Genomic DNA, 22,657 nt, shown 5'->3' on the forward strand with positions numbered 1-22,657 from the left:
TCGCCTGCTCTTAATATTTCACTTCAATAACCTTTAGGTTCCCAATATCTGTCGTGCGCTTTCTCTGTTCAAGTGTCTACTCGAGTGACTCAGTGTCAAATTTTGTTTATGAATTGTTCCTCTGATATCTCATGAGAGTGGCTATGATATTAACAGTGGTATCTAAATAGTTGTGGGTCACAATGTGCTCAAGTGAGAAAAAATAAACTGAACGTTCTTAAATATTCATTTTTAAACCATGGAAATAAAATTAATGTTTGGAAAATATCCAACTTATCATGTATGAAGAAGATCAGAAATAGGAATGGGAATAGGTAATTGACTGTTGAGATGCTCTGTCTTTCATCACCATCCATGGCTGATCATTTATCTGAATTCTCTTTCCTGCCCGTTTTGTTTTCCATGTCTTCACCTGATGAAGAGGCTACGTTCCAAGCGCGTGCGATTTCAAATAGACGTGTTGGACTATAGTTGTGTGACTTATGACTGAAAAAAATTGAGTATGTTATTACACATACTGGAGCAGTGGGATTTAAACCTGAGCCTCAGGGCTCTATGGGAGACGACAGCTGCATCGCCAAAAAAACCCTCTGTAGTAAATAGGTCCTCTTCTGTTGAATGAGAGGAAACACCTTCCTCCTCAACATGAGACATGACCACTGTACCCCCACAGCCCATTACAGTAAATTGAGCCCATCTCCTGTTGAATGAATGAGTGAGAACACCTTCCTCCTGAACCCCTCGAGCCCATTGGAGTAAAGGGGCGGGGACAGTGAAGGGCCTGCGAACCTCTCCACCAATCCCAAAGGCTGCGGTCAGTGCGGACGAATCGGAGAGCGACATTCCGGGTTGTGGCTTCCTTTTTGACTGCAACGCCGGCCGCCATTGGTCAGGTAGAGTACGGTGCGTTCTGATTGGAGGGATCGCGGATGACGCGCGTCACAGAAGGAGGAGACGGAATGAAGAAGAAAAACAAAGATGGCGGCGCGAGGCTGCGGTTTTCTCATCGACTCAGCGGGCGGTTTCTGACGGAGGGAGGGGGGCAGACAGGCATCGTTTACCTCAGAAAATACCTTTAAAATACATTTCAAATTAAAGACGGAACTTTTCAAACAATTTCCGGGGCCCGGGAAGGGGGAGGTGACGGTTACCGGGTGAACGAGAAAACAAATTAAAAATGTCGGCGGTGGAGGAGAGAGAGCCGGCGCCCGCGGCTTCTTCGGCGGCGGCCGGAGCCCAGGAGCTCAACAACCCCCCGGAGCTGGAGGAAGGTCCGAGCTCCAAGAAGCGGGGGGTCCGGCTGGAGGCTGGATTTGCTCAAGGCTTGTATCTATTAACTTATTTAAATGGTACCTACTGTATGGGGCTATGGTTTACATTAAAACCGGAGGATCATGTCAGAGTGTTTGTTTATATTTAGCAGTTGTAGTTGGTAAAATACACTCCCTGGAGGAGCACCTTCTGTGATGCTGCATTTCTTACCTTCTGCCCTTCCCCCATTTGTTATCTCACATCTTGAATTTTGCATTATTTTATGGTCAAATTTAATTTCATATTAATGAGACTTGGTATTCACTGTGTTATTAATTTGTTTGTTGGATTATTGTAAGAAAAAAATAATGGTGTCATGTCATTTCTGATGTCAGTTTGACATTGAATGTGCAGATGTGAATATCAGTAAATTGTGAAACTAAATCAAGAACTTGTGGTTCTAACAATAAAGCAGTTCACTGATATTAATGGCATTGTCTCATTTGAGAATGATGACTTGAGTCTGACGAACAAACCGTTTCATGTAGTCACCCAATTTAATTAAAATTTTCTTTAACTTAATTAAAGAAAATAACTCTGGCAGGCTAAGATTTGTACAATTTGTTTATAAGATTTATTTATATGTCCATTGCTCTCGATGTGGTCTCTGCCACATTGGGGAGACTGGGCGCCAACTTGCAGAACATTTCAGAAACAGCTCTGGGACGCAAAAACTAAACAACCCCACCGCCTTGTGGCTGAACGCTTTAACTCCCCCTCACAATCCGTCAAGTACATGCAAGTGCTCTGCTGCCTCCCCCTCCAAGCTCTGGCTACCTGACGCTTGTAGGAAGAACACCTCGTCTTCTGCCTTGGGACCCACTAACTACATAGGATCAATGTAGATTTCACCAGTATTTTTATTTCCCCTCCCATCCACCCCCACACCACACACCTTGTCCCAGATTCAGAGTTGAAAAATCTGGAAAAATGCCGAGAGGCCATACCTCTAGGAATTCCCTGGCTGTTCTCAGGCATAGCACTCATCCACAGATTCTATCAACAAACACATTGACCTGGACACAATATACCGGCCACTGCAGTGGACAGTTGGAACTGACAACCGGAAGCGGCAGAGACAAACCACTACAAATGCCGGAGGAAAGATCACAGAAGCACTTCACAGGAGGCTCCCAAGCACTGAGGATATCACCTAGACATGGGATGAAACGTCTCCAACACAAATTCCCAGCTCGGCGAACAGAACCACAACAACGAGCACCCGAGAAGGCATGGTCCTTCTCTGACTTACCATCCCTTTGAATATGAGGGGAAATACACCCCTTTAATTGTAACATTCAGGAAAGATGCCTTACTTCAACAAAAATGTGCTGTGCTCAAATATGTTTGGACAGAGAAAGGGAGTCGCAGTCTGGGGTGAAGCTCAATCTTCATTCAGAGAGAGACAGGAGCAGCAGTAGCTTCAGAAGTTCATTGTCCAACTTGTGCATTCAGACAATGGGGGGCTCTTCTGGGCAAAATCTGGGAGTGAAGCAATGTCTCCCCCTTTCCATTCCTTCTCCTGGGAGGGAGAGAGAATGGGGGAAGCACTGTTCACTTGCAGCAACGGGAGGCAGAGAGTATGAATCCAAGCAGGGAGTACACTCTGCAAATTTGAGGGAATGTTTATGGCTCTAAAAGCCTGATTTGCAGTTGTTTCTGAGCTCATAATATTGTACTGCAGAATATTGTATATCTTCAGTAAGAACGTCAATACCGCATGATAGATGTCAATTCAGCAACTTGAGTGACCTCTTCATGGAGTATGCAATCCACCACATTACCCTGCTGTATACATTTACATATACATCAGCACAAAGATCTTGGGTATTAAGAGAGGAAAGAATGTTCCACAGAAACTAGAATTGTGTGTTTTGATTTTCTATTGTGGACTGACAGCGATGACCTTTGCAATCTCTTTCGACAGGAATATTACAAGAGAAGAATTTGGAGGCAGAAATCTCAGACCAAACATCACATCAAAGTCTGACAGTCGATTGATTCACCAGGACTTGGATATTGATGGCCTTGAAAACAAAGGGGAGAAGGTCTGCCTGCTTTGTTAGGTTTTAAACGTCAGTGTGACTGGAAACTCAGAGTCTCACACACCCACACACCAGAGTAGTGACTGGAACATGCTTTACAGACTGAATGAGAGTCCTCCAATTTTCAGCGGGTTCACCAGTAACACCACACACATGCTGTAAGAGTGAGCGAGTTTCAACTGATTTGTTGAACCTGGAGAAATATGAGGACACCTGCACCATGGAGAAATCATGAAAATGTAGGAACGGTTTCCCTTCCCCGCCTGCCCAATATTCATCAGCATTTATACACCGGGCAGCGGCCATTCACCTGCATTCAGCACGGGAAAGGCTTCACTCAGTCGCATCACCTCTTGGTCCACACTGGGGAGAAACTGCTCATCTGCCCTGTATGCTGAAGCAGATGAAGGACATTTTTTATCCTGGATGGGGCATTCTGCAGGTATACCTGAAATAGATACATTTGTCTCTGTCCCATTGAGTCTCCAGCACAGAACCAGGCCAAGCTGCTCAATTGGTCTCTGTGTTTATTCTCCACCTGAGCCTCCATCCACCCCTCTTCATTGCCCCCCATCTCCCCTCCATCAGCATAAAGGTATCCCTCACTTTTCCAAAGTTCGCTTTCCACTACTTCACTTTTACAAAAGACCTACATTAATACCTGCTCCCACAAACCGAAAGAAATCTGAAGAGGATTGTCGTTTTTACAAAGAAAGGCATAATACAAATTAACTGATGGTAATTGCTTCTTCGATTTAGGCCATTTCGGCTTATGAAAGGAACACTCTACTTTCAAATAGTGGGGGAAAGCTGTATCAATACAATACAGCACAGTCTCAGGCCCGTCTCACTTGGTTTAGGCACACACACACCCTCAAGCCTGTGATAATTCTTAATCCTTACTTAGACCTGCTGTTTATTGCCCATGTGTGGTTTCTGTTCCTCTGTTCACCTCCCGTTCATGTGTCTATCAAGATACACCTTAAACATTGTTAAGGTGCCTGCTTCCACTACCTGCACTGGCAGTGCGTTCCAGGAACCACCACCACCCTTCTGTGTGATTCCCCACCCCCACCACCTCTTCCCCCAAACAGTCCCCTGCTCACTTTGAACCTGTGCCCTCTTTTAGTTGACCTTTCCACTTTGGAGAGGAAAAAAAACGCCTCTGACTATCGCAGAATCCATCCAGCGTGGAAACAGACCATTCATCCCAACAAGTCAACACCGGCCCTCTAAAGATTAACGCATGGAGACCCGTTCCCTTACCCCTATTATCTACATTTACTCCTGACTAATGCACCGAACTTACACATCCCTGAACACTGGGGCAATTTACACACAGACAATCCAACTTAACCTGCCTCTCCCTGGACACCATGGGTAATTTAGCATCGCTAATCCACCCTAACTGATACATGTTTGGATTGTAGGAGGAAGCCGGAGCAGCCAGAGGAAGCCTACGCAGACACGGGAGGTGGGGTGCAGGGATAATGTGCCAACTCCACACAGCTAGTTGCCTGACACTAAAATCTAACGCAGGTCCCTGGCACTGTGAGGTGCCAGTGCGAACCGCTGGCTACCCTGCCACCCCTGTCCAGCCAATCTGTGTCTCTCATCATTTTGTCGAGGTCTCTTTTCAGCCTCTGTTTTTCCAAAGAAAACAATCCAGGTTTATGCCTCCTCTGCTCATAACGATAGCCCTCCAGACTAGGCAATGTCCTGGTGAACCTTGTCTGTATCCTCAGCCAGAGCACCCACATCCTTCCAGTAGCACAGTGACCAGAACTGCACACAATATTCCGAATGTGGCCAGAAGAAACAGCTGTAATGTAACTCTTACACTCAAGGAAGCATGCTGTGTGCCTCCTTGACCACCGTGCCCACCTGCATTACCACTTCCACGGATCTATATGCCCAGACCCCTCTGTATGCCAGTGCTCCTATGTGTTCTGCCATTTATCATACAATTCTTATATTTCCTTCATCTCTATCGAGCTTCACCTTAACTGTCTTTCTCTCCATCTCTTTCCCCCGTCCTCACCCCTCCACACATCAGTATACCATAAGACCAGAAATTAGGCCATTCAGCCCATTGAGTCTGCTTCGCCATTCAATCATGGCTGATACGTTTCTCAACCCCATTCTCCCCGAACTCCTTGATCCCCTTGATACTCAAGAGCCTAGCTATCTCAGTCTTAAATATACTCAGTAACTTGGCCTCCGCAGCTTTCTGTGGCAGTGAATTTCATAGATTCACCATACTCTGGCTGAAGAAGTTTCTCTCCCCTCTGTTCTAAAGGGTCTTCCCTTGACAGGAAAGCAGAGCCCTCAGGTTCTAGTCTGTCCTACCACTGGAAACATCTTCCCAACATCCACACCGTTCATTATTCTGTAGGTTTCAATTAGATCCCACCCCAACCCCCATCCTTCTGAACTCCATGAAGTATGAACCTAGAGTCCTCTAATGTTCTTATGTTAAATTTTTCATTCCTGGACCATTCTTTTGAACCACCTCTGAACACGTTCCAGGGCCAGTACATCCTTCCTGAGATATGGGGCCCAAATCTACATACAGTACTCCAATTGTGGCCTGACCGGAGACGTAGAGCCTCAGAAGTACATCCCTGCTTTTTTATTCAAGTCTGATCAAAATAAATGCCTTCATTGGATTTGCCTTCCTCACCACTGACTCAACCTGCAAGTTTACCTTGAGAGAATCCTGGAGTAGAACTCCATAGTCTGTTTGCACATCAGATTTCTGAATTTTCTCCCCATAATTCTTCTGTTCCAGAGTAGCAGCAGAGATTTCCAGACACCTGGATTGTTTTCAGGGATACCAAGGGATCTTGGGAATTGCCACTATTGGAGGAGGAGGCAGAGGGGAATGTGGTGTGGTCCTTTAAACTGCAGAACTTTCCAAACTCCCTGAGTCAGCAGGAACTCTTTCTGGACCAAGAAACAAAAAGGCCACTGAGAAACTGCTACATCAGAAGACCTCAGAGTCAGAAATTAGGCCATTCAGCTCATTGAATGGTGGAGCAGACTCAATCATTCTTAAGTATCAAGGGTTATGGGGAGAATTGGGTTGAGGAACGTATCCGCAATGATTGAATAGTGGAGCAGACTGAATGGCCTAATTTCTGCTAGTTAACCATCCCTGGGAAGAAGGACGCAAAACAACAAACTGTTTCCTGGGACAGAGGAGCTAAGTGTTTAATAACCTCATGACAAAAGGACAATTAAGTTTGTCTGTGGAAGGAAGGCCCTGACGTAAAAGGGTCTTTTGCAGGAAAGGCTGTGTCAAACAAACCACAAAACCTCGAGGATAAGAAGACAAGCTGCAGACCAGAGATCTCCAGAAGTGTGGGGAGGTGGTGTTAGAATCGAAAGAAACATCACATCACAGATTTGAAAGTGAGGAATCTCCACCAGAATTCAACCTCAGAATGATGTAGCAGCAGGACTTGGAAGAAGAATGCTGCATTGAATCCCTAAACACTTCCAGAGACATAAACTGTTGGTGGAAACTCAGTTAAATTCAGCCATCAATTGGGAGATAGCCAAGTTGTGAGTGAGGTTGAACTTGGTTACTTGAGTTTTATTTTTGTTGTTACATACAATAAAGTGTAAATCATTGTTTCAGCAGTTAATTGTGTGCAGTTTCTGAGTTAAGAGCCAAATTAAGGTGATTCACCCACAACCACAGCGAGAGGCTGCGATTCATGTTGACTCCATTGCATTCAGCAGTACATCACGTCAATACTCTTGTAAAGCGAAGGCTGACAGCACCACCTTTCTCAAACAGAAACACCCAGAGGAGCGTGTCGCCCAATAATCTGTAAAATTAGCATGAAAAGTGGTGTGACCTGCTCTATTGATAAGAATAAATCCTCAACACTTTAAAATCAACAATCAGCAATTTATTTATCCAACTCTCATGGTGAACAAATGAACAAAACGATTAACAAACTGGATACAGGCCAGGAGCAGATGGGTGGCACTAGTTTAGTTGGGGATCATGGACTGGTTGGTCTGAAGGGTCTGTTTCCAGGCTGCATGACTCCATAGCACGGAATGAATGGGGATCCATCCCAAAAATGATAAAGGTTTCAAGCACCACCTTAGTCAAATGTGTGGACTCCCTCCAGATAACTGAGGGCAGTGGGGCACTGTGAGGGTCAGTAGATCAGGCAGCCAGCCAGTTCTCTCCAGGAGACTTGTCTCAAAAAAGGAAGTGGTTTCCTGTCCCATCAGCCAGATTATCCAATTTGGATAATATTTGGTCCTCTTTCTCCAACAAAGTATGTAGACAGGGCAGTGTCTATAACAACAATGTTATTAAACTTGGAAGAGTGCTGAAGACATATACAAGGATGTTGCCAGGACTCAAGGGTCTGTGTAAAAGGGAGAGGTTGGACAAGCTAAGATATTTTTATTTAGAACATTAGAGACTGAGAGAGGCCCTTAGAGAAGTGAAGAGATCGTGAGAGGGTGAATGCACTCAGACTTTTACCCCAGGGTTGGGGATGTGAGGGCTAGAGGGCATCAGTTTAAGGTTAGAGGAAAAAGAATAAAAGGGAACGTGAGGGGCAACTTTATTTATGCAGACGGTGGTAGACATATGGAATGAGATGCCAGCGAAAGTGGTTGAGGTGGTACATTAACAACAGTTAAAAGGCATTTGGACAAATACGTGGATAGGAAAGTTATGGAAGGAAATGGGCCAAGTGCAGGGAAATGGGCTTAGTGTTGATGGACAATTTGGTCAGTATGGACAATGTTGGACCGAAGGGCCTGTCTCCTGCTGTGGGACTCTATGATTCGTGTCTCTTTGTCAGTCCGACAGTTTTGAGTTTCCAAATGAACATCTCACTAAATCAGGCCGAATAAAATCCAATCTCATTCGTCAACTCTGATGCAGAGGTGCTGGTGTTGAATTGGGGAGGACAAGGTCAGAAGTCACATGGCACCAGATGAAGTGATGAAGGAGCAGCACTCATGAAAGAGCAATGCTCCTAAAGCTTGTGATTTCAAATAAACTTGTTGCACTGTAACATGGTGTCATGTGACTTCCGACTTCTTCAACCCTGGGTTTGTCTCAAACTTGATGGGATACTTTGTCCAACTCGGCATATTTTATCAGTATCGCTTGGAGGAAATCATTTTTTAAGATTAGATTCCCTACAGTATGGAAACAGGTCCTTTGGCCCAACAAGTTCACACTGGCCCTCGCAGAGTAACCCAGCCAGACCCATTCCCTTATCCCTATTCCTCTACATTTACCCCAACTAATGCACCACACCTACACATCTCTGAACACTATGGGACAATTTAGATGGGCCAATCCAAACTAACCTGCACACCTTTAGACCGGGGAACGAAACCGGAGCACTCAGAGGTAACCCATACAGATGTGGGGGGGGGGGGGGCATCGTGAAAGCTACACGCAGACTGTCATCCTGAGGGTGGAATTGAACCCAGGTCAGCATCGTGAGGCAGTGGTACTAACCACTGAGTCACCATGCCACCCCTGAGCCACACAGGTGGGCTTGCAGGGGGGGGTGGGGGGAGGGGAGGATGGTGAGTCCAGCACAAAACGAAAAAAACCCACTACACCCACTGTCAGAAAGGGCAGGAGGTTCAGCCCTTTGGGTGACCCACTGCAGCGTCACTGGTGGAATCTGATTGTTGGATGCACTGGTGCCCCCGCTGGTGCCTCTGCAAATTGCAGGACAATGTGAACCTCCGCCCGCAGTCGGGGCAGGCAAACGGCTTCTCCCTGGTGTGGACCCATTGGTGGGCCAGCAGTTTGGAGGAGCGGGTGAACCCATTCCCACACTCGGGGCAGCTGAATGGCCTTTCCCTGGTGTGAACCCGCCGGTGGGACAACAGATCAGAGGAATTGCTGAAGGCCTTACCACACTCAGGGCAGGCGAATGGCCTCTCCCCCGTGTGGACCCGCTGGTGTCTCAGTAGGTCAGAGGAATTGCTAAAGGCCTTCCTGCACTCTGGGCAGCTGAAGGGCCTCTCCCCCGTGTGGACCCGCTGATGGGCAAGCAGGTTGGAGGAATTGCTGAAGGCCTTCCCACACTCTGGGCAGCTGAAGGGCCTCTCCCCCGTGTGGACCTGCTGATGGGCCAGCAGGTTGGAGGAATTGCTGAAGGCTTTCCCACACTCTGGGCAGCTGAAGGGCCTCTCCCCCGTGTGGAACCGCCGGTGCCTCAACAGGTTGGGGGAATTGCTAAAGGCCTTCCCGCACTGTGGGCAGCTGAAGGGCCTCTCCCCCGTGTGGACCCGCTGATGGGCCAGCAGGTTGGAGGAATTGCTGAAGGCCTTCCCACACTCTGGGCAGCTGAAGGGCCTCTCCCCAGTGTGGACCTGCTGATGGGCCAGCAGGTTGGAGGAATTGCTGAAGGCCTTCCCACACTCTGGGCAGCTGAAGGGCCTCTCCCCCGTGTGGACCCGCCGGTGCCTCAGCAGGTTGGAGGAGTCGCTGAAGGCCTTCCCGCATTCGGGGCAGCTGAATGGCCTCTCCCCCGTGTGGACTCGCCGGTGCTTCAGCAGGTCGGAGGAAGTGCTGAAGGCTTTCCCGCACTCGTGGCAACTGAAGAGCCTCTCCCCTGTGTGGAATTGCTGGTGGGTCTGGAGGTTGTCCACCCAAGTGAACCCTTTCCCACACACTGAGCAGTAATACGTCCTCTCATCAGTGTGTATATGCTGGTGGGCTAGCAGGACACAAGAGCAAGTAAAGCCCTTCGCCCGCTCGGGGCAGGAGAACGGCCTCTTCCCAGTGTGATTGCACTGATGAGCCGCCAGGACAGATGGGACACGGAAGCCCTTCCCACAGTCGCCACACTTCCATGGTTTCTCAACAGGTTGTGTTTCCTCGGGTTTCTCCATGGCCGAAGCTTCAGCTGCACACACACGTCTACAACCCCGCCATGAATTCTTCTTTCCTGGCAGTAGAGTTGTTTCAGGCTCCACACTCAGTGCGCTGCAACAGTAGGGTCTTTCAACCAGTGCCCCCGTACTTAAACAGGAACCAAAAATAAAGCTTTGCTCCTTCTCACAGAATCATAGTTGAAAATTGTTGTGGTCCTGATGGACTGAGTAACTGTCAGACACTGACGTGAAAGTGAGGACTGGAGACGCTGGAGAGTCAGAGTCAAAAACTGCGTCGCTGGAAAAGCGCAGCACGGCAAGCAGCACCAGAGAAGCAGGAGAATCAACATTTTGGACATAAGCCCTTTATCTGTTGACTTTGAAACTTCTGTCTTTAGATAGTCTGTAAGAAAAGATTACAAAAGTCATCACTGCCAGTCCGGTTAAGAGTGAGATATCAAGGCATTGACACTGACACCAGAGAGAAACTGTACACACAGATGTGGCAAATGTTAGTGGCAAGCCAGAGTGATAGAGATATGTAGCACAGAAACAGATCCTTCGGTCTAATTCATCCGTGCCAACTAGATAACCTAACCTAATCTCGGCAGATTTGCCAGCATTTGGCCCATGTCGTCTAAACCCTTCCTAATCGTATACCCATCCAGATGCCTTTTAATGTCATAATTGTACCAGCACCCACCACTTCCTCTGACAGCTCTTTCCTTAAACACGCCACTTTCTGCATGAAAGACTCATCCCTTAGGTTCCTTTGTTAAGTTCTTTTGCTTGAGCTTCTTACACTGCAATACGCCAACTTCTGTGAACAACCAAACTTTATTAAGTACAGTACAAGCTGTGGAGAAACTCTGAACACTCTTTGCAATGCTGGTACACAACAGTACCAAACAAAAACCCCTTAAACAAAGTAAACCTGAAACAGAGGCTTACAGTTGAAGTTAGAAGGCCAGAAGGAGACAGTGTTAGCAGTCATTCTCCACAGAGTCCACTGCTTAACTCACCCAAACGAGACTCCAGATTTTAGGACTGACCACTCCCCTTTCATTGTACAGGTCACTTCTAAAACATAAAAACTTGGGACTCAAGTCTCATCTGTTCACATATAACCAAAAATGCCTCCCAATACCGTTTTTCATCTCTGTACGAAACCAGTCGCTTCGGAGCCCGGATCGTTTTAATCACCCCTCTGATAAAAAAAAAACTAAGGACACAGCATCCTTGAGAAGGATCAGCTTTTAGTAAAAGGACCAGCTTTGTGACAGAGGGATATAGGCCAAACACTGGCAGGTGGGATTAGATTAGTTTGAGAACACAGCATGGAGTAGTTGGACTGAAGGGACTGTTTCTGTGCTGTTTGACTCGGTAACTGTTCTGCAATGGTCTGAAAACCATTTTCTTGCCTTCCCCCATAAACAACCACTTCTTTGTTGTTCCAAAATCAGATGAACTCAGCCTTGATTATATTCAATGATCCCATAACTGCAGGAAGACATCCCCACTTCTGGACTCAATTACTCTTGCTAATATAATACGTGCTTTGCTCATTGCTTGCTACATCTATCTGACAACTGGCATTGACTGGTATGGAAGGATGCTGAGGCCTCTTTATACACATTCCTGATGAAGGGCTCGTGCCTGTAACGCTGACTCTCCTGCTCCTCGGATGCTGTCTCATCTGCTGTGCGTTTCGAGCACCACACCTTTCGACTCTGATCTCCAACATTTGCAGTCCTCACTTTCTCCACATCCTAATATATCACCATTTAAACAATGCATCTCCTTTCTGCTTCCCCACCCCACAAGGGAATGCTATCACTTCACATCATGGTACTGCATTTTCCATGAGTTTGCCAACTGAGACAGACCTGGCCCAACTTTTCCAGAATCTGTCCCCTCCATAAATTGAGATTGTGAGAGAGAGAGACAGATAATAGGGTGTCTCTGATTAGCAGGAGGACTACGCTCCTTCCGATCCTCCAGTGCTTCCTATTGGCCCAACAAAAGGAGATCACGCGCAGTTTCCGCGGACAACCAGGAGCACGCACAGGTTTTGCTGACACCGGCGAACATGAGCAGTGTGTGTTGTCACCGAGGAGCATGCGCAAGACGCTCTGTGAAGTTGCTGGTGTTACTGACAGGTTTTGTGCCCAAATGACAATTGGAGACAAGAAAGGCTGGAGCCACATTTTATATTTATCCTGCGACTCGACATTTCATTCCTTTTGCATTTTATTTGACTACTCATCTTTTCCTCAGGGTAGGGGACTCCCGAACTGGAGAGCATAGGTTGAGGGCGAGAGGGGAAAGATTTAAAAAGGACCTAAGGAGTAGAAAAAAGTGTGAAAGTTAATTCCCCTCAAGAAGTGCCCTCTCCAAACCTGCACATCTTTGGATTGTGGGAAGAAACCGGAGCACCCAGAGGAAACCCAAGCAGACACGGGGAGAATGTGCAAACTCCACACAGACAGTCACCCAAGGCTGGAATCGACCATGGTGGTGTGAGGCAGCAGTGCTAACCAATATTCGCAAAATACTAAATTCAAACTTGATTGGAATTCAGTATTTTGGGGCAAGATTTAAATCAATTGGCCAAAATAGAGTATATTTTTGTCTCCAGGCAACCCAGCTACTGAGCTGTTAAAATGTTAAATTATTACCTTGTTCAGAACGTTTGGTGCTATGTCAGGTGGTTCTGCTCACTTTTCAACTCGCTTGAAGGTAGAATACACCTCTACACCTTATAACAGAACCAATTTTTCAAGACTAGGAATCGGCCATTCATCCCTAACAGGCGAAAGTGAGTACTGCAGATGCTGAAGATTAGAGTCAAGACTGTGGTGCTGGAAAAGCACAGCAGGTCAGGCAACATCCAAGGAGCAGGAAAATTGACATTTCGGGAAAATTGACATTTTGGACAAAAGCCTCATTCACCCCGAACAGCCTGTCCTCAACTGCACATAGTTCAAAGCAAGTTTGAGAAAGATGGCTGCAGCTTTGTCTTAATATAAAATTGAACATGCGTTCAAACTTTAATGCTGTTTCTGAATATATTATTTTAGCTATTCTCAATTTGAAAGATCAGCCATTTCTCGTGCACCCCTATCTCCCAGGCAGTGTCATCACCAACCATTCTCTCTCTCTCTTCTGAGATGAGCTTGATACAGCGATCAAAGAGAGCTCGAGGCATGAGAAAGTTTAGTGGGAGTTGGAAGAGATACGGAATGGACAGGGTGACAGATTGTGGGGGCCATTGAGAGACTGGGGGGAACAGAGGATGGTGGGGGTGGAAAGGAAAGACTCAGCGGTCAAAGGGTGGAGGAAGACAATGAGGGCGAGAGAGAGGAAAATGGGGGGCAGAGAGTTGCGGGGTGAGAGAGAATGGATGGGGGCAGTGGGTGGGGAGAGAGACAGCACAATTCCCACCTTCCCCAGGACTGGGGCAGTGTCCCATGAACTGGAACCTACTCCTCCCACAGCAGTCATTTCTCAATCCACATATGGCTAAAGCAGAAGAATTATATAATCCCTGCAGGCCATTTCACCTATCAAATTCACACCGACCTTCCACACAGCATCCCACCCAGACTCATCAACTTACTCTACAGCCCTGCAGTTCCCCATGGCTAACCCACTCTAACCTGCACATACCTGGACACTTTAGCACAGCCGATCCATCCGAAACTGCAGATACTTGGACTGTGGGAGGAAACCGGAGCACCCAGAGGTAACCCACGCAGACAGAAGGGGGAGAACATACCAAAGCTCACATAGACAGTCACGAGAAGGTGGAATCAAATCGCTTCACACAATTCTTCCACACCTGCAAAACCCTGAGCACTATGGGTAATTTAGCAGGGCCAATCCACCCTAACCTGGGCAAAGATAAAAATCACATGACGCCAGTCCAACAGGTTTATTTGGAAGCACTAGCTTTCGGAGCATTGCTCCTTCATCAGGTGGTTGTGGAGTATAAGATCATAAGACACTGATTTTACAGCAAAACATTAGAGTCATGCCACTGAAATGATACATTGAAGAAACCTGGATTGTAAAGTCTTTCATCTTTTAGAAAGAGTTGCTGGTGTCATTAATATGGAAACCCCAGAACTTCTTATAAGACACCTACTCGAGATAACTTAAGGTTTTATTAGAAAAGATGACAACTCAGCTCAGACAATGCATGAAAGGTGTGAGGCCAGAGTCTGTCTGTATCCCAGTTTTTGAATCAGACTGGTTCTATTTCCAAAGTGGAATTTATAAAATATTCTATGTATTGTCTGCCTGCAGATTGTGCATTTTTTGAGCAAAATACATGGTAACTGCAAATACAAATTCACCCCATAGACCTTGGTGTGTGTGTGTGTGCGTGTGTGTGCGCGCGCACGCACACACGATGGAGAGAAAAAGTCTAGTTCCATACTGTATATCTCTAGGTCAATTGCATAACAGGTGCTTTATTTCTGTTGATGTAAATATTGTTATAAATCATAGCTGGGTCCTAATACAGAGATGTAAGGAAGAGACAATTCTTCAATTAGGGCACTATAAGATTCTTGGCAGACCCCTATTTCTGGTTTACTTGCCAATGAACAGACAGAAGCACCTATTTAATTCTAACTTTTCATCTTTTTTGTTATATTTTCTGGGATGATACTCTGTGTCTGGATGGTTGACAGGCTGGGAGATTGTGGGTTGTCTTTGATTGACTGAATCATTTATTGTTCCGGAAGGTGTCAAAGGAGGTTAAAGCTTCAGCAGAAATGAAGCAGAGCTGAGAACGGACAACAACTGTGTGGGAACAGGGAGATCAAGAGAGGACAAAGAAACCAGGACCTGAAATCCGAGTTGACACCAGACTACCCTGTGATCAGTGCTTTGATTAGCAGTGTCAACCCGCTACCTTTACCTAGCTTCCCATTCGACTTGAATGCCACAAATCCCCTCAATATTTAGGATCCAATCCTTGTCATCCTGAAGCCATGTCTCTGCAAGGAGTCCCAGATCAAAATCATTCTCTTCAATGTGTGTAGTCAAATCATTCACTTTTGTTATGTTGCAGCACTGTTCCGACACGGGGTAACCCCCTCTGCTAAATTAAACCATCAACACAGAAGTGATTCACCCCATGCAGTAATATGTAAAAGTTTGAGAGGCAAAGAACTATCCCAAAGGTAAATATTTAAAGTAAAAATTAACAACTTTACTCTTTATGTCCAACACAGAGAATATTAAAACTCACAAAAATGCCTGGTGTTATAGTCCAAAACATCGGATCATTTTATTGGTGTTAATATTATCAAAATACTTAATTCAAACTTGATTGGACTTTGGTATTTTGGGGCAAAATCTAAACTGATTGGCTGAATTTGAATTTGTTTGTGCCTTATGGCAACCATTTATTAAGATCGTGGCTGATCTATCCATCATCTCAGCTCTTCTTACTTGCATTATCCCGAATCCTTGATTCCCGAAGAGGTGGGGGTGGGAGGGGTGTATGAGCAAGATGCTCTTCGGAGGGGTCAGAATGGACTTGATGGGCTGAATAGCCTGCTTCCACACCGCAGTTGTGTTTGCCTCAGATCACAGCTCCCAGAATCTCCCACCTTCTGCAAATCGAAAGACAAATCCCACCCTGCCCTCTCGTATGTATGTTATCTAAATGCTTAATCGTTTCTAGTGAACACAGCCCACACCTCCCTCTGCTGCCAGAAACCTTCACAATGCTGATGAAACAATGCCATTCCTGCAGTACTGAAAACCGTAAGGCTTCTCACAATACCAGTTACACACAGCTCCTTCTGATGGACAGCATTGGAAATACAATGTTGGAGGCTGGTCGAAATGAGCAGTTTAAAACAAAAATCCACCTCACCCTTCACTGGGCACCCCAATCAGCACACTGTCCTTCCTGCTGGGAAGCCTTAAAGCACTTCACCCCCACAGTGCAATGAATTCCCACTTTCCACCAAAATCCTAAACGTGCTCACGTACTCAGTTGCTGTCTCACCAATGAAATACTTCATTGTCACTTCTTCTGCTTCCAGTAAAGGCAAAACATCTTTGAAAGCTGCTCTGAAAGTCCAATCTTCACAACAACACTTCTGCTTTCATGCAAGATGATTAAAGTCATACAGCACAGAAACACAGCCTTCGGTCCAACTCATCCATGCCGACCGGATATCCTAAACTCATCTACATTTGGCCTGTATCTCTCTAAATCCTTCTTATTCACATACCCATCCACATGCCTTTTCAATGTTGTAATTGTAGTCGCCTCCACCAGTCACTTCCTCTGGCAGCTCATTCCAAACATGCACTATCCTCTGTGTGAAAAAGCTGCCCCTCAGGTCCGTTTTAAATCTTTCTCCTTTCACGTGAAACCTATGCACTCTAGGTTTGGAGTCGCCTACCATGGGGAAAAGATTTTGGCTATCCAACCTATCTATACCCCTTATCAACTTCTGTAAGGTCACCCATCAGCCTCCAACGCTCCAGGGAAATTATTCCTGGCATATTCAGCATCTTCCTATCGCTCAAACCCTCCAACTCTGCCTACATCTTTGTAAATCTTTTCTGAACCCTTTTAAGTTTCACAATATTCTTCCAGAGGAGGGCAACTGGAATTGCACAGTTTTCCAAAAGTGGCCTAACATGACCTCCCAACCCCTGTACTCAATGCTCTGACCAATAAAGGAAAGCGTACCAAATGCCTTCTTCACAATCCTGTCTCCCTGCAATTCCACTTTCAAGGAATTATGAACCTGCAAGGACACTTTGTTTAGCAACACTTCCCATTAACTATGTAAGTCGTGCCCTGATTTGCCTTACAAAATGTAACACCTCACATTTATCTAAATTAAACTCATTTTGCCACTCCTTGGCCCATCAGCCCATCCGATCAATTCTAATTTATATTGAACTTCGCTTCCTCTCTCATCCCCTAAAAGCTGAGAATCTCCATCCCACACACACTTCCTCCATTCTGACTTTGCTGAACCTAATTCCTGCTGTAACTCATCCTGAAGGGTGTGGTTCATGCTGATTAACAGGCCCACACTCGGGGAGGGGTGAGATCTAATTGAAACAGACAGAATTCTGAATGGCCTGGACAGAGTGTACATGGGGAAGATGTTCCTATTGGTCGGAGAGTCTCGGACCTGAGGGCACAGCATCAGAGTAAAAGGAATATCTTTTAGAACAAAGATAAGGTGAAACATTTTCAGCCGGTATGTGGAATTCATTGCTACAGAAGGCTGTGGAGGCCAGGTCACTGAGTAGATTTAAGATGGAGATAGATAGGTTCTTGAGTATCAAGGGGATCGATGGTTACAGGGAGAAAGTGGGAGAATGGGATTGAGAAACTTATCAGCCAGAACGTAATAGTGGAGCAACCCTGATGGGCTGAGAGGCCTAATTTCTGCTCCTGTGGTTTATGGTCTCTTGCTGTCCTGGACAAGAAGTGTGCAAATTGAAAGCAGGAATAGGCCATTGAGCCTGTCGAGCTTGCACCAGCATTGAACAGATCATAAGTAGGTATGAGTATACCGACGTAAAAGGTAAAAACAAGGACTACAGATGCTGAAAACCAGAGTCTAGATTAGAGTGGTGCTGGAAAAGCACAGCAGGTCAGGCAGCTCCTCGGATGCTGCCTGACCTGCCATGAATATACCTACATTCAGGTTAATAGGCTGGAAATTTTTCCACTGGAGTAGAGGAGGAGTATAAAATCGTGAAGGGGATAGATGAAGTGAACGGCCAAAATCCTTTCTCTAGAATGGGGGTTCAAGACTACGGAGCAAAATTTGAAAGAGAGAAAGGAGAAAGATTTTAAAAGGACATGAGGATTGCTATTTTCTTCCCCCCCAGAGAGTGGTTTGTGTGTGGAATGAATCTCCAGACAAAGGGGTGGATGCAGATACAGTTAGAACATTTAAAAGACATTTGGATTAGTATATGAATGATGAAGTTTAATTTAAATAAGTGTGAAGTGCTGGATTATAGAACATAGAAAAATACAGCGCAGTACAGGCCCTTCGGCCCTCGATGTTGCGCCGACCGAAGCCTACCTAACCTACACTAGCCCAATAACCTCCATATGCTTGTCCAATGCCCGCTTAAATGACCATAAAGAGGGAGGGTCCACCACTGCTACTGGCAGGGCATTCCATGAACTCACAACCCGCTGAGTAAAAAATCTACCCCTAACATCTGTCCTATACCTACCACCCCTTAATTTAAAGCTGTGTCCGCTAGTAACAGCTGACTTCATTAGCGGAAAAAGGTTCTCACTGTCCACCCTATCTAAACCCCTAATCATCTTGTACACCTCTATCAAATCTCCCCTAAACCTTCTTTTCTCCAATGATTAAAGGCCCAAGTGCCTCAGCCTTTCCTCATACGATCTTCCTACCATGCCAGGCAACATCCTGGTAAACCTCCTCTGCACTCGTTCCAAAGCCTCCACATCCTTCCCATAGTATGGCGACCAAAACTGCACACAATACTCCAGATGAGGCCGCACCAGAGTCTTATACAACTGCAACATGACCTCAGGACTCCGGAACTCAATTCCTCTACCAATAAAGCCCAGTACACCATATGCCTTCTTCATAGCACTACTCACCTGGGTGGCAACTTTCAAAGATCTGTGTACATGGACACCAAGATCCCTCTGCTCATCCACACTACCAAGTAGTCTACCATTAGCCCAGTAATCCATCTTCTTGTTACTCCTACCAAAGTGAATGACTTCACACTTAGCTACATTGAATTCCATTTGCCACCTTACTGCCCAGCTCTGCAACTTATCTATATCCCGCTGTAACCTGCCACATCCTTCTTCGCTGTCCATAACTCCACCGACTTTCGTGTCATCTGCAAACATGCTCACCCAGACTTCAAGCCCCTCCTCCAGGTCATTTATAAAAATGACAAACAGCAATGGTCCCAAAACAGATCCTTGTGGAACACCGCTAGTAACTGCACTCCAAGATGAAGCTATACCATCAACTACTACCCTCTGTCTCCTTCCAGCCAGCCAATTCCTAATCCAAACCTCTAATGCACCCTCAATGCCATACCTCCGTAGTTTTTGCATTAGCCTGCCATGGGGTACCTTTTTTTGGAAAAGCAAATCAAAGCAGGACTTATACACTTTATGGTAAGCTCCTGGGGAGTGTTGCTGAACAAAGAGACCTTGGAGTGCAGGTTCATAGTTCCTTCAAGGTAGACTCCCAGGTAGATATGATAGTGAAGTAATGATTTGGTATGCTTTCCTTTATCGGTTACAGCACTGAGTAAAGGAGTTGGGAGGTAGGTGATGTTGCAGCTCTACAGGACATTGGTGAGGCCACATTTGGAATATTGCGTGCAACTCTGGTCTCCTGCCCATCAGAAGGACGGTGTGAAAGTTGAAAGGGTTCAGAAAAGATTTACCAGCATGTTGACAGATTTGAAAAAATTAGCTCTCGGGAGAGGCTGAATAGGCTGGGGCTGTTTTCCCTGCAGCGTCGGAGACTGAGGGATGACCTTAGAGGTTTATAAATTCATGAGGCATGGATAGGGTAAATAGACAAAGTCTTCTCCCTGGGGTGGGGGAGTGCAGAACTAAAGGTTTTGGGCAAACGGGGAAAGACATAAAAGAGCTCTAAGGGGAGCCTTTTCACACAGAGTAGTGCATATATGAAATGACCAGCCAGAGGAAGTGGTGGAGACTGGTATAATTACAGAATTTAAAAGGCATTTGGATTGGTCTATAATAGAAGGGGTTCGAGGGATATGGGCCCAGGGCTGGCAAATAGACTAGATTAGGATAACTGATAGGCAGTGACAAATTGGACCGAAGGGTCTGTTTCTGTGCTGTACATCTCTATGACTGCAATATAAAAGGTTCAGAGGAATAGAGGTGAAACACAGGCAGGTGGGTCCAGTTCAGTTTGAGAACATATCAGCATGGCCTAGTTGGACTGAAGGGTCTGTTTCTGTAAATGATCTGTATTGGTCTTTCTTCCCCCATAACCATCACATCTTGTTGTTCAAAACTCAGATGAACTCAGCCTTGGATATATTCAGTTACGCCCAAACTGCAGGAAGGCGTCCCCACTTCTGAACTCAATTCCTCTTGCTAATATACCACTTGCTTTACCTGTCTGACAACTTGCACTGACTGGATTAGAAGGACGCAGAGGCCCCTTTGTTCATCCACACATCATTACTGATGAAAGGCTCGAGCCTGAAATGTCAATTCTCCTGTATTTGCAATTGAAAAAAGACCTGGACTAACTTTTCCAGAGGAGGGTGGGGGTGGGGAGAGAGTAGCATAGAGTACAATGGGTGAGTGGGGGAGGAGATGAAGGTGATAGGTCAAGGAGGAGAGGATGGAGTGGATAGGTGGAAAAGAAGATAGGGAGGTCGGACAAGTCCGGACAAGTCAAGGAGACAGTTACTGAGCTGGAAGTTTGAAACTAGGATGAGGTGGGGGAAGGGGAAATGAGGAAGCTGTTGAAGTCCACATTGATGCCCTGGGGTTGAAGTGTTCCGAGGCGGAAGATGAGGCGTTCTTCCGCCTCGGAACACTTCAACCCCAGGGCATCAATGTGGACTTCAACAGTTTCCTCATTTCCCCTTCCCCCACCTCATCCAAGTTTCAAACTTCCAGCTCAGTAACCGTCTCCTTGACTTGTCCGACCTGCCTATCTTATTTTCCACCTATCCACTCCACCCTCTCCTCCTTTACCTATCACCTTCATCTCCTCCCCCACTCACCCATTGTACTCTATGCTACTCTCTCCCCACCCCCACCCTCCTCTAGCTTATCTCTCCACGCTTCAGGCTCACTGCCTTTATTCCTGATGAAGAGCTTTTGCCCGAAACGGCGATTTCGCTGCTCGTTGGATGCTGCCTGAACTGCTGTGCTCTTCCAGCACCACTAATCCAGTATTTGGTTTTCAGCATCTGCAGACATTGTTTTTAACTTTTCCAGAGTCTGTCCTCTCCCTGGATTCACTCCGTTTCCCTTCAGTTCCTTCAAGTCAACAGCTCAACCCCAGAATGGAAAAGGGGTTGAGAAAAGTGTGTTGTACTCACAGATGTTGGACAGAGGAAGGAAGTTGCAGTCTGGGGTGAAGCTCAATCTTCATTCAGAGAAAGAGGAGCAGAAGCAGCAACCACCTCAGAAGCACATGATCCTACTTCCGCATCCAAACGATGGGTTTGCTGTGATTGGCAGGAGGACCAGTCTCCATCCGGTCCTCCACAGCTTCTCATTGGTCCATCAAAAAAGGTCACAGAGTGTTTCCGCTTTTTGCGTGAGCATGCGTAATATCTTGCTGACACCGTGGAACATGCGCATTTCGTTGCTGACACCGAGTATCATGCGCAATATGGAGATGTTGGCAGCACTGACAGATTTTCAAAGTTAAAAATTACACAATGTCACGTTGTCGCCCAACAGGTTTATCTGGAATCACTAGTTTTCGAAGCGCTGCTCCTTCATCGGTTGGTTGTGGAGCAGAATCATAACACACAGTCTTTATAGCAACAGGATTGCAGTGTCATGGAATGGAATACTAAACAACTTTAGCTGACCTCTGCCATCTTTTAGAATGACCATGTTAGTTTTGATTCCTTCACATGTAAATCCCAGAACTTTTCAAAAGTTACGTTGTCAAGCTAGCTTTTAATAATGGGTGTCATCTCAATCAGATGTTAAGTTAAAGTCTGTCTGTGTCCCAGTGTTAGGTCAGACGGATTCTATTTCTATCGTGGTATTACAGAATCTTACGTGTATGAGTTTTTGAGCAAAATAAAATGCGATTCTGCAAGTACAAATTCAACCCACAAACTTTTATGTGTGAGTGTGTGCAGGAGAAACCGAGTGATCATGTGTGTGTGAAAGAGTGTAATGGGGTATAAGTCTGTGAAAGGGTGTGTGTGAATGTATGCGTGTATGTTTGAGTGAGTGAGTGAGAGAGAGAGAGAGAGAGAGAATGTATAGTGTAATGTGACATGAACCCAAGGTCCTAGTTGAGGCCATCTCCATGGGTATTGAACTTGGCTATCAGCCTCTGCACAGCCACTTTCCGTGATTGCCTGTCCTGAAGTCTGCCTTGAAGGATAGTCACCCGAAGGTCCAAGCCTGAATGTCCCGGACCACTGTAGTATTTCCCGACTGGGAGGGAACACTCCTCGCTGGTGATTGTTGTGCAGTGTCCATTCATCTGTTGCTGTTGCCTTTGCTGGGTCTAACCAATATACCAAGACTCAGGGCATCATTGCCTGCAGCGTATGAGATAAACAATTTTGGCTGAGTCACATGAGTACCTGCTGTACTCACAGTGGGTGGTGTCCCCACGTGTAATGGTGGTAATCGTGTCAACACTCTGATACGTCTTTCATCA

General features: G+C 46.1%; 1 protein-coding gene and 1 long non-coding RNA gene across 2 annotated transcripts; one reads left to right on the forward strand and one right to left on the reverse strand.

The window, feature by feature from the left end:
* The first annotated feature begins 1,056 nt into the window (after positions 1-1,056).
* Positions 1,057-7,001, forward strand: LOC140460438 (uncharacterized). Its single transcript, XR_011954090.1, has 2 exons — positions 1,057-1,322; positions 3,239-7,001. It is a non-coding gene; the product is annotated as an uncharacterized lncRNA (long non-coding RNA).
* A 253-nt stretch (positions 7,002-7,254) lies between these two features.
* LOC140460422 (uncharacterized) lies at positions 7,255-21,422 on the reverse strand. Its single transcript, XM_072554964.1, has 2 exons — positions 21,345-21,422; positions 7,255-10,641 (listed from the first exon to the last, which is right to left on the reverse strand). Exon 2 carries the CDS (start codon positions 10,254-10,256, stop codon positions 8,997-8,999), a length of 1,260 nt encoding a protein of 419 aa, XP_072411065.1. The 5' UTR covers positions 10,257-10,641; positions 21,345-21,422; the 3' UTR covers positions 7,255-8,996.
* Between the last annotated feature and the right edge of the window lie 1,235 nt (positions 21,423-22,657).

This window comes from Chiloscyllium punctatum, chromosome 36, assembly GCF_047496795.1.
Source record: "Chiloscyllium punctatum isolate Juve2018m chromosome 36, sChiPun1.3, whole genome shotgun sequence".
In the NCBI taxonomy this organism is placed as follows: domain Eukaryota; kingdom Metazoa; phylum Chordata; class Chondrichthyes; order Orectolobiformes; family Hemiscylliidae; genus Chiloscyllium; species Chiloscyllium punctatum.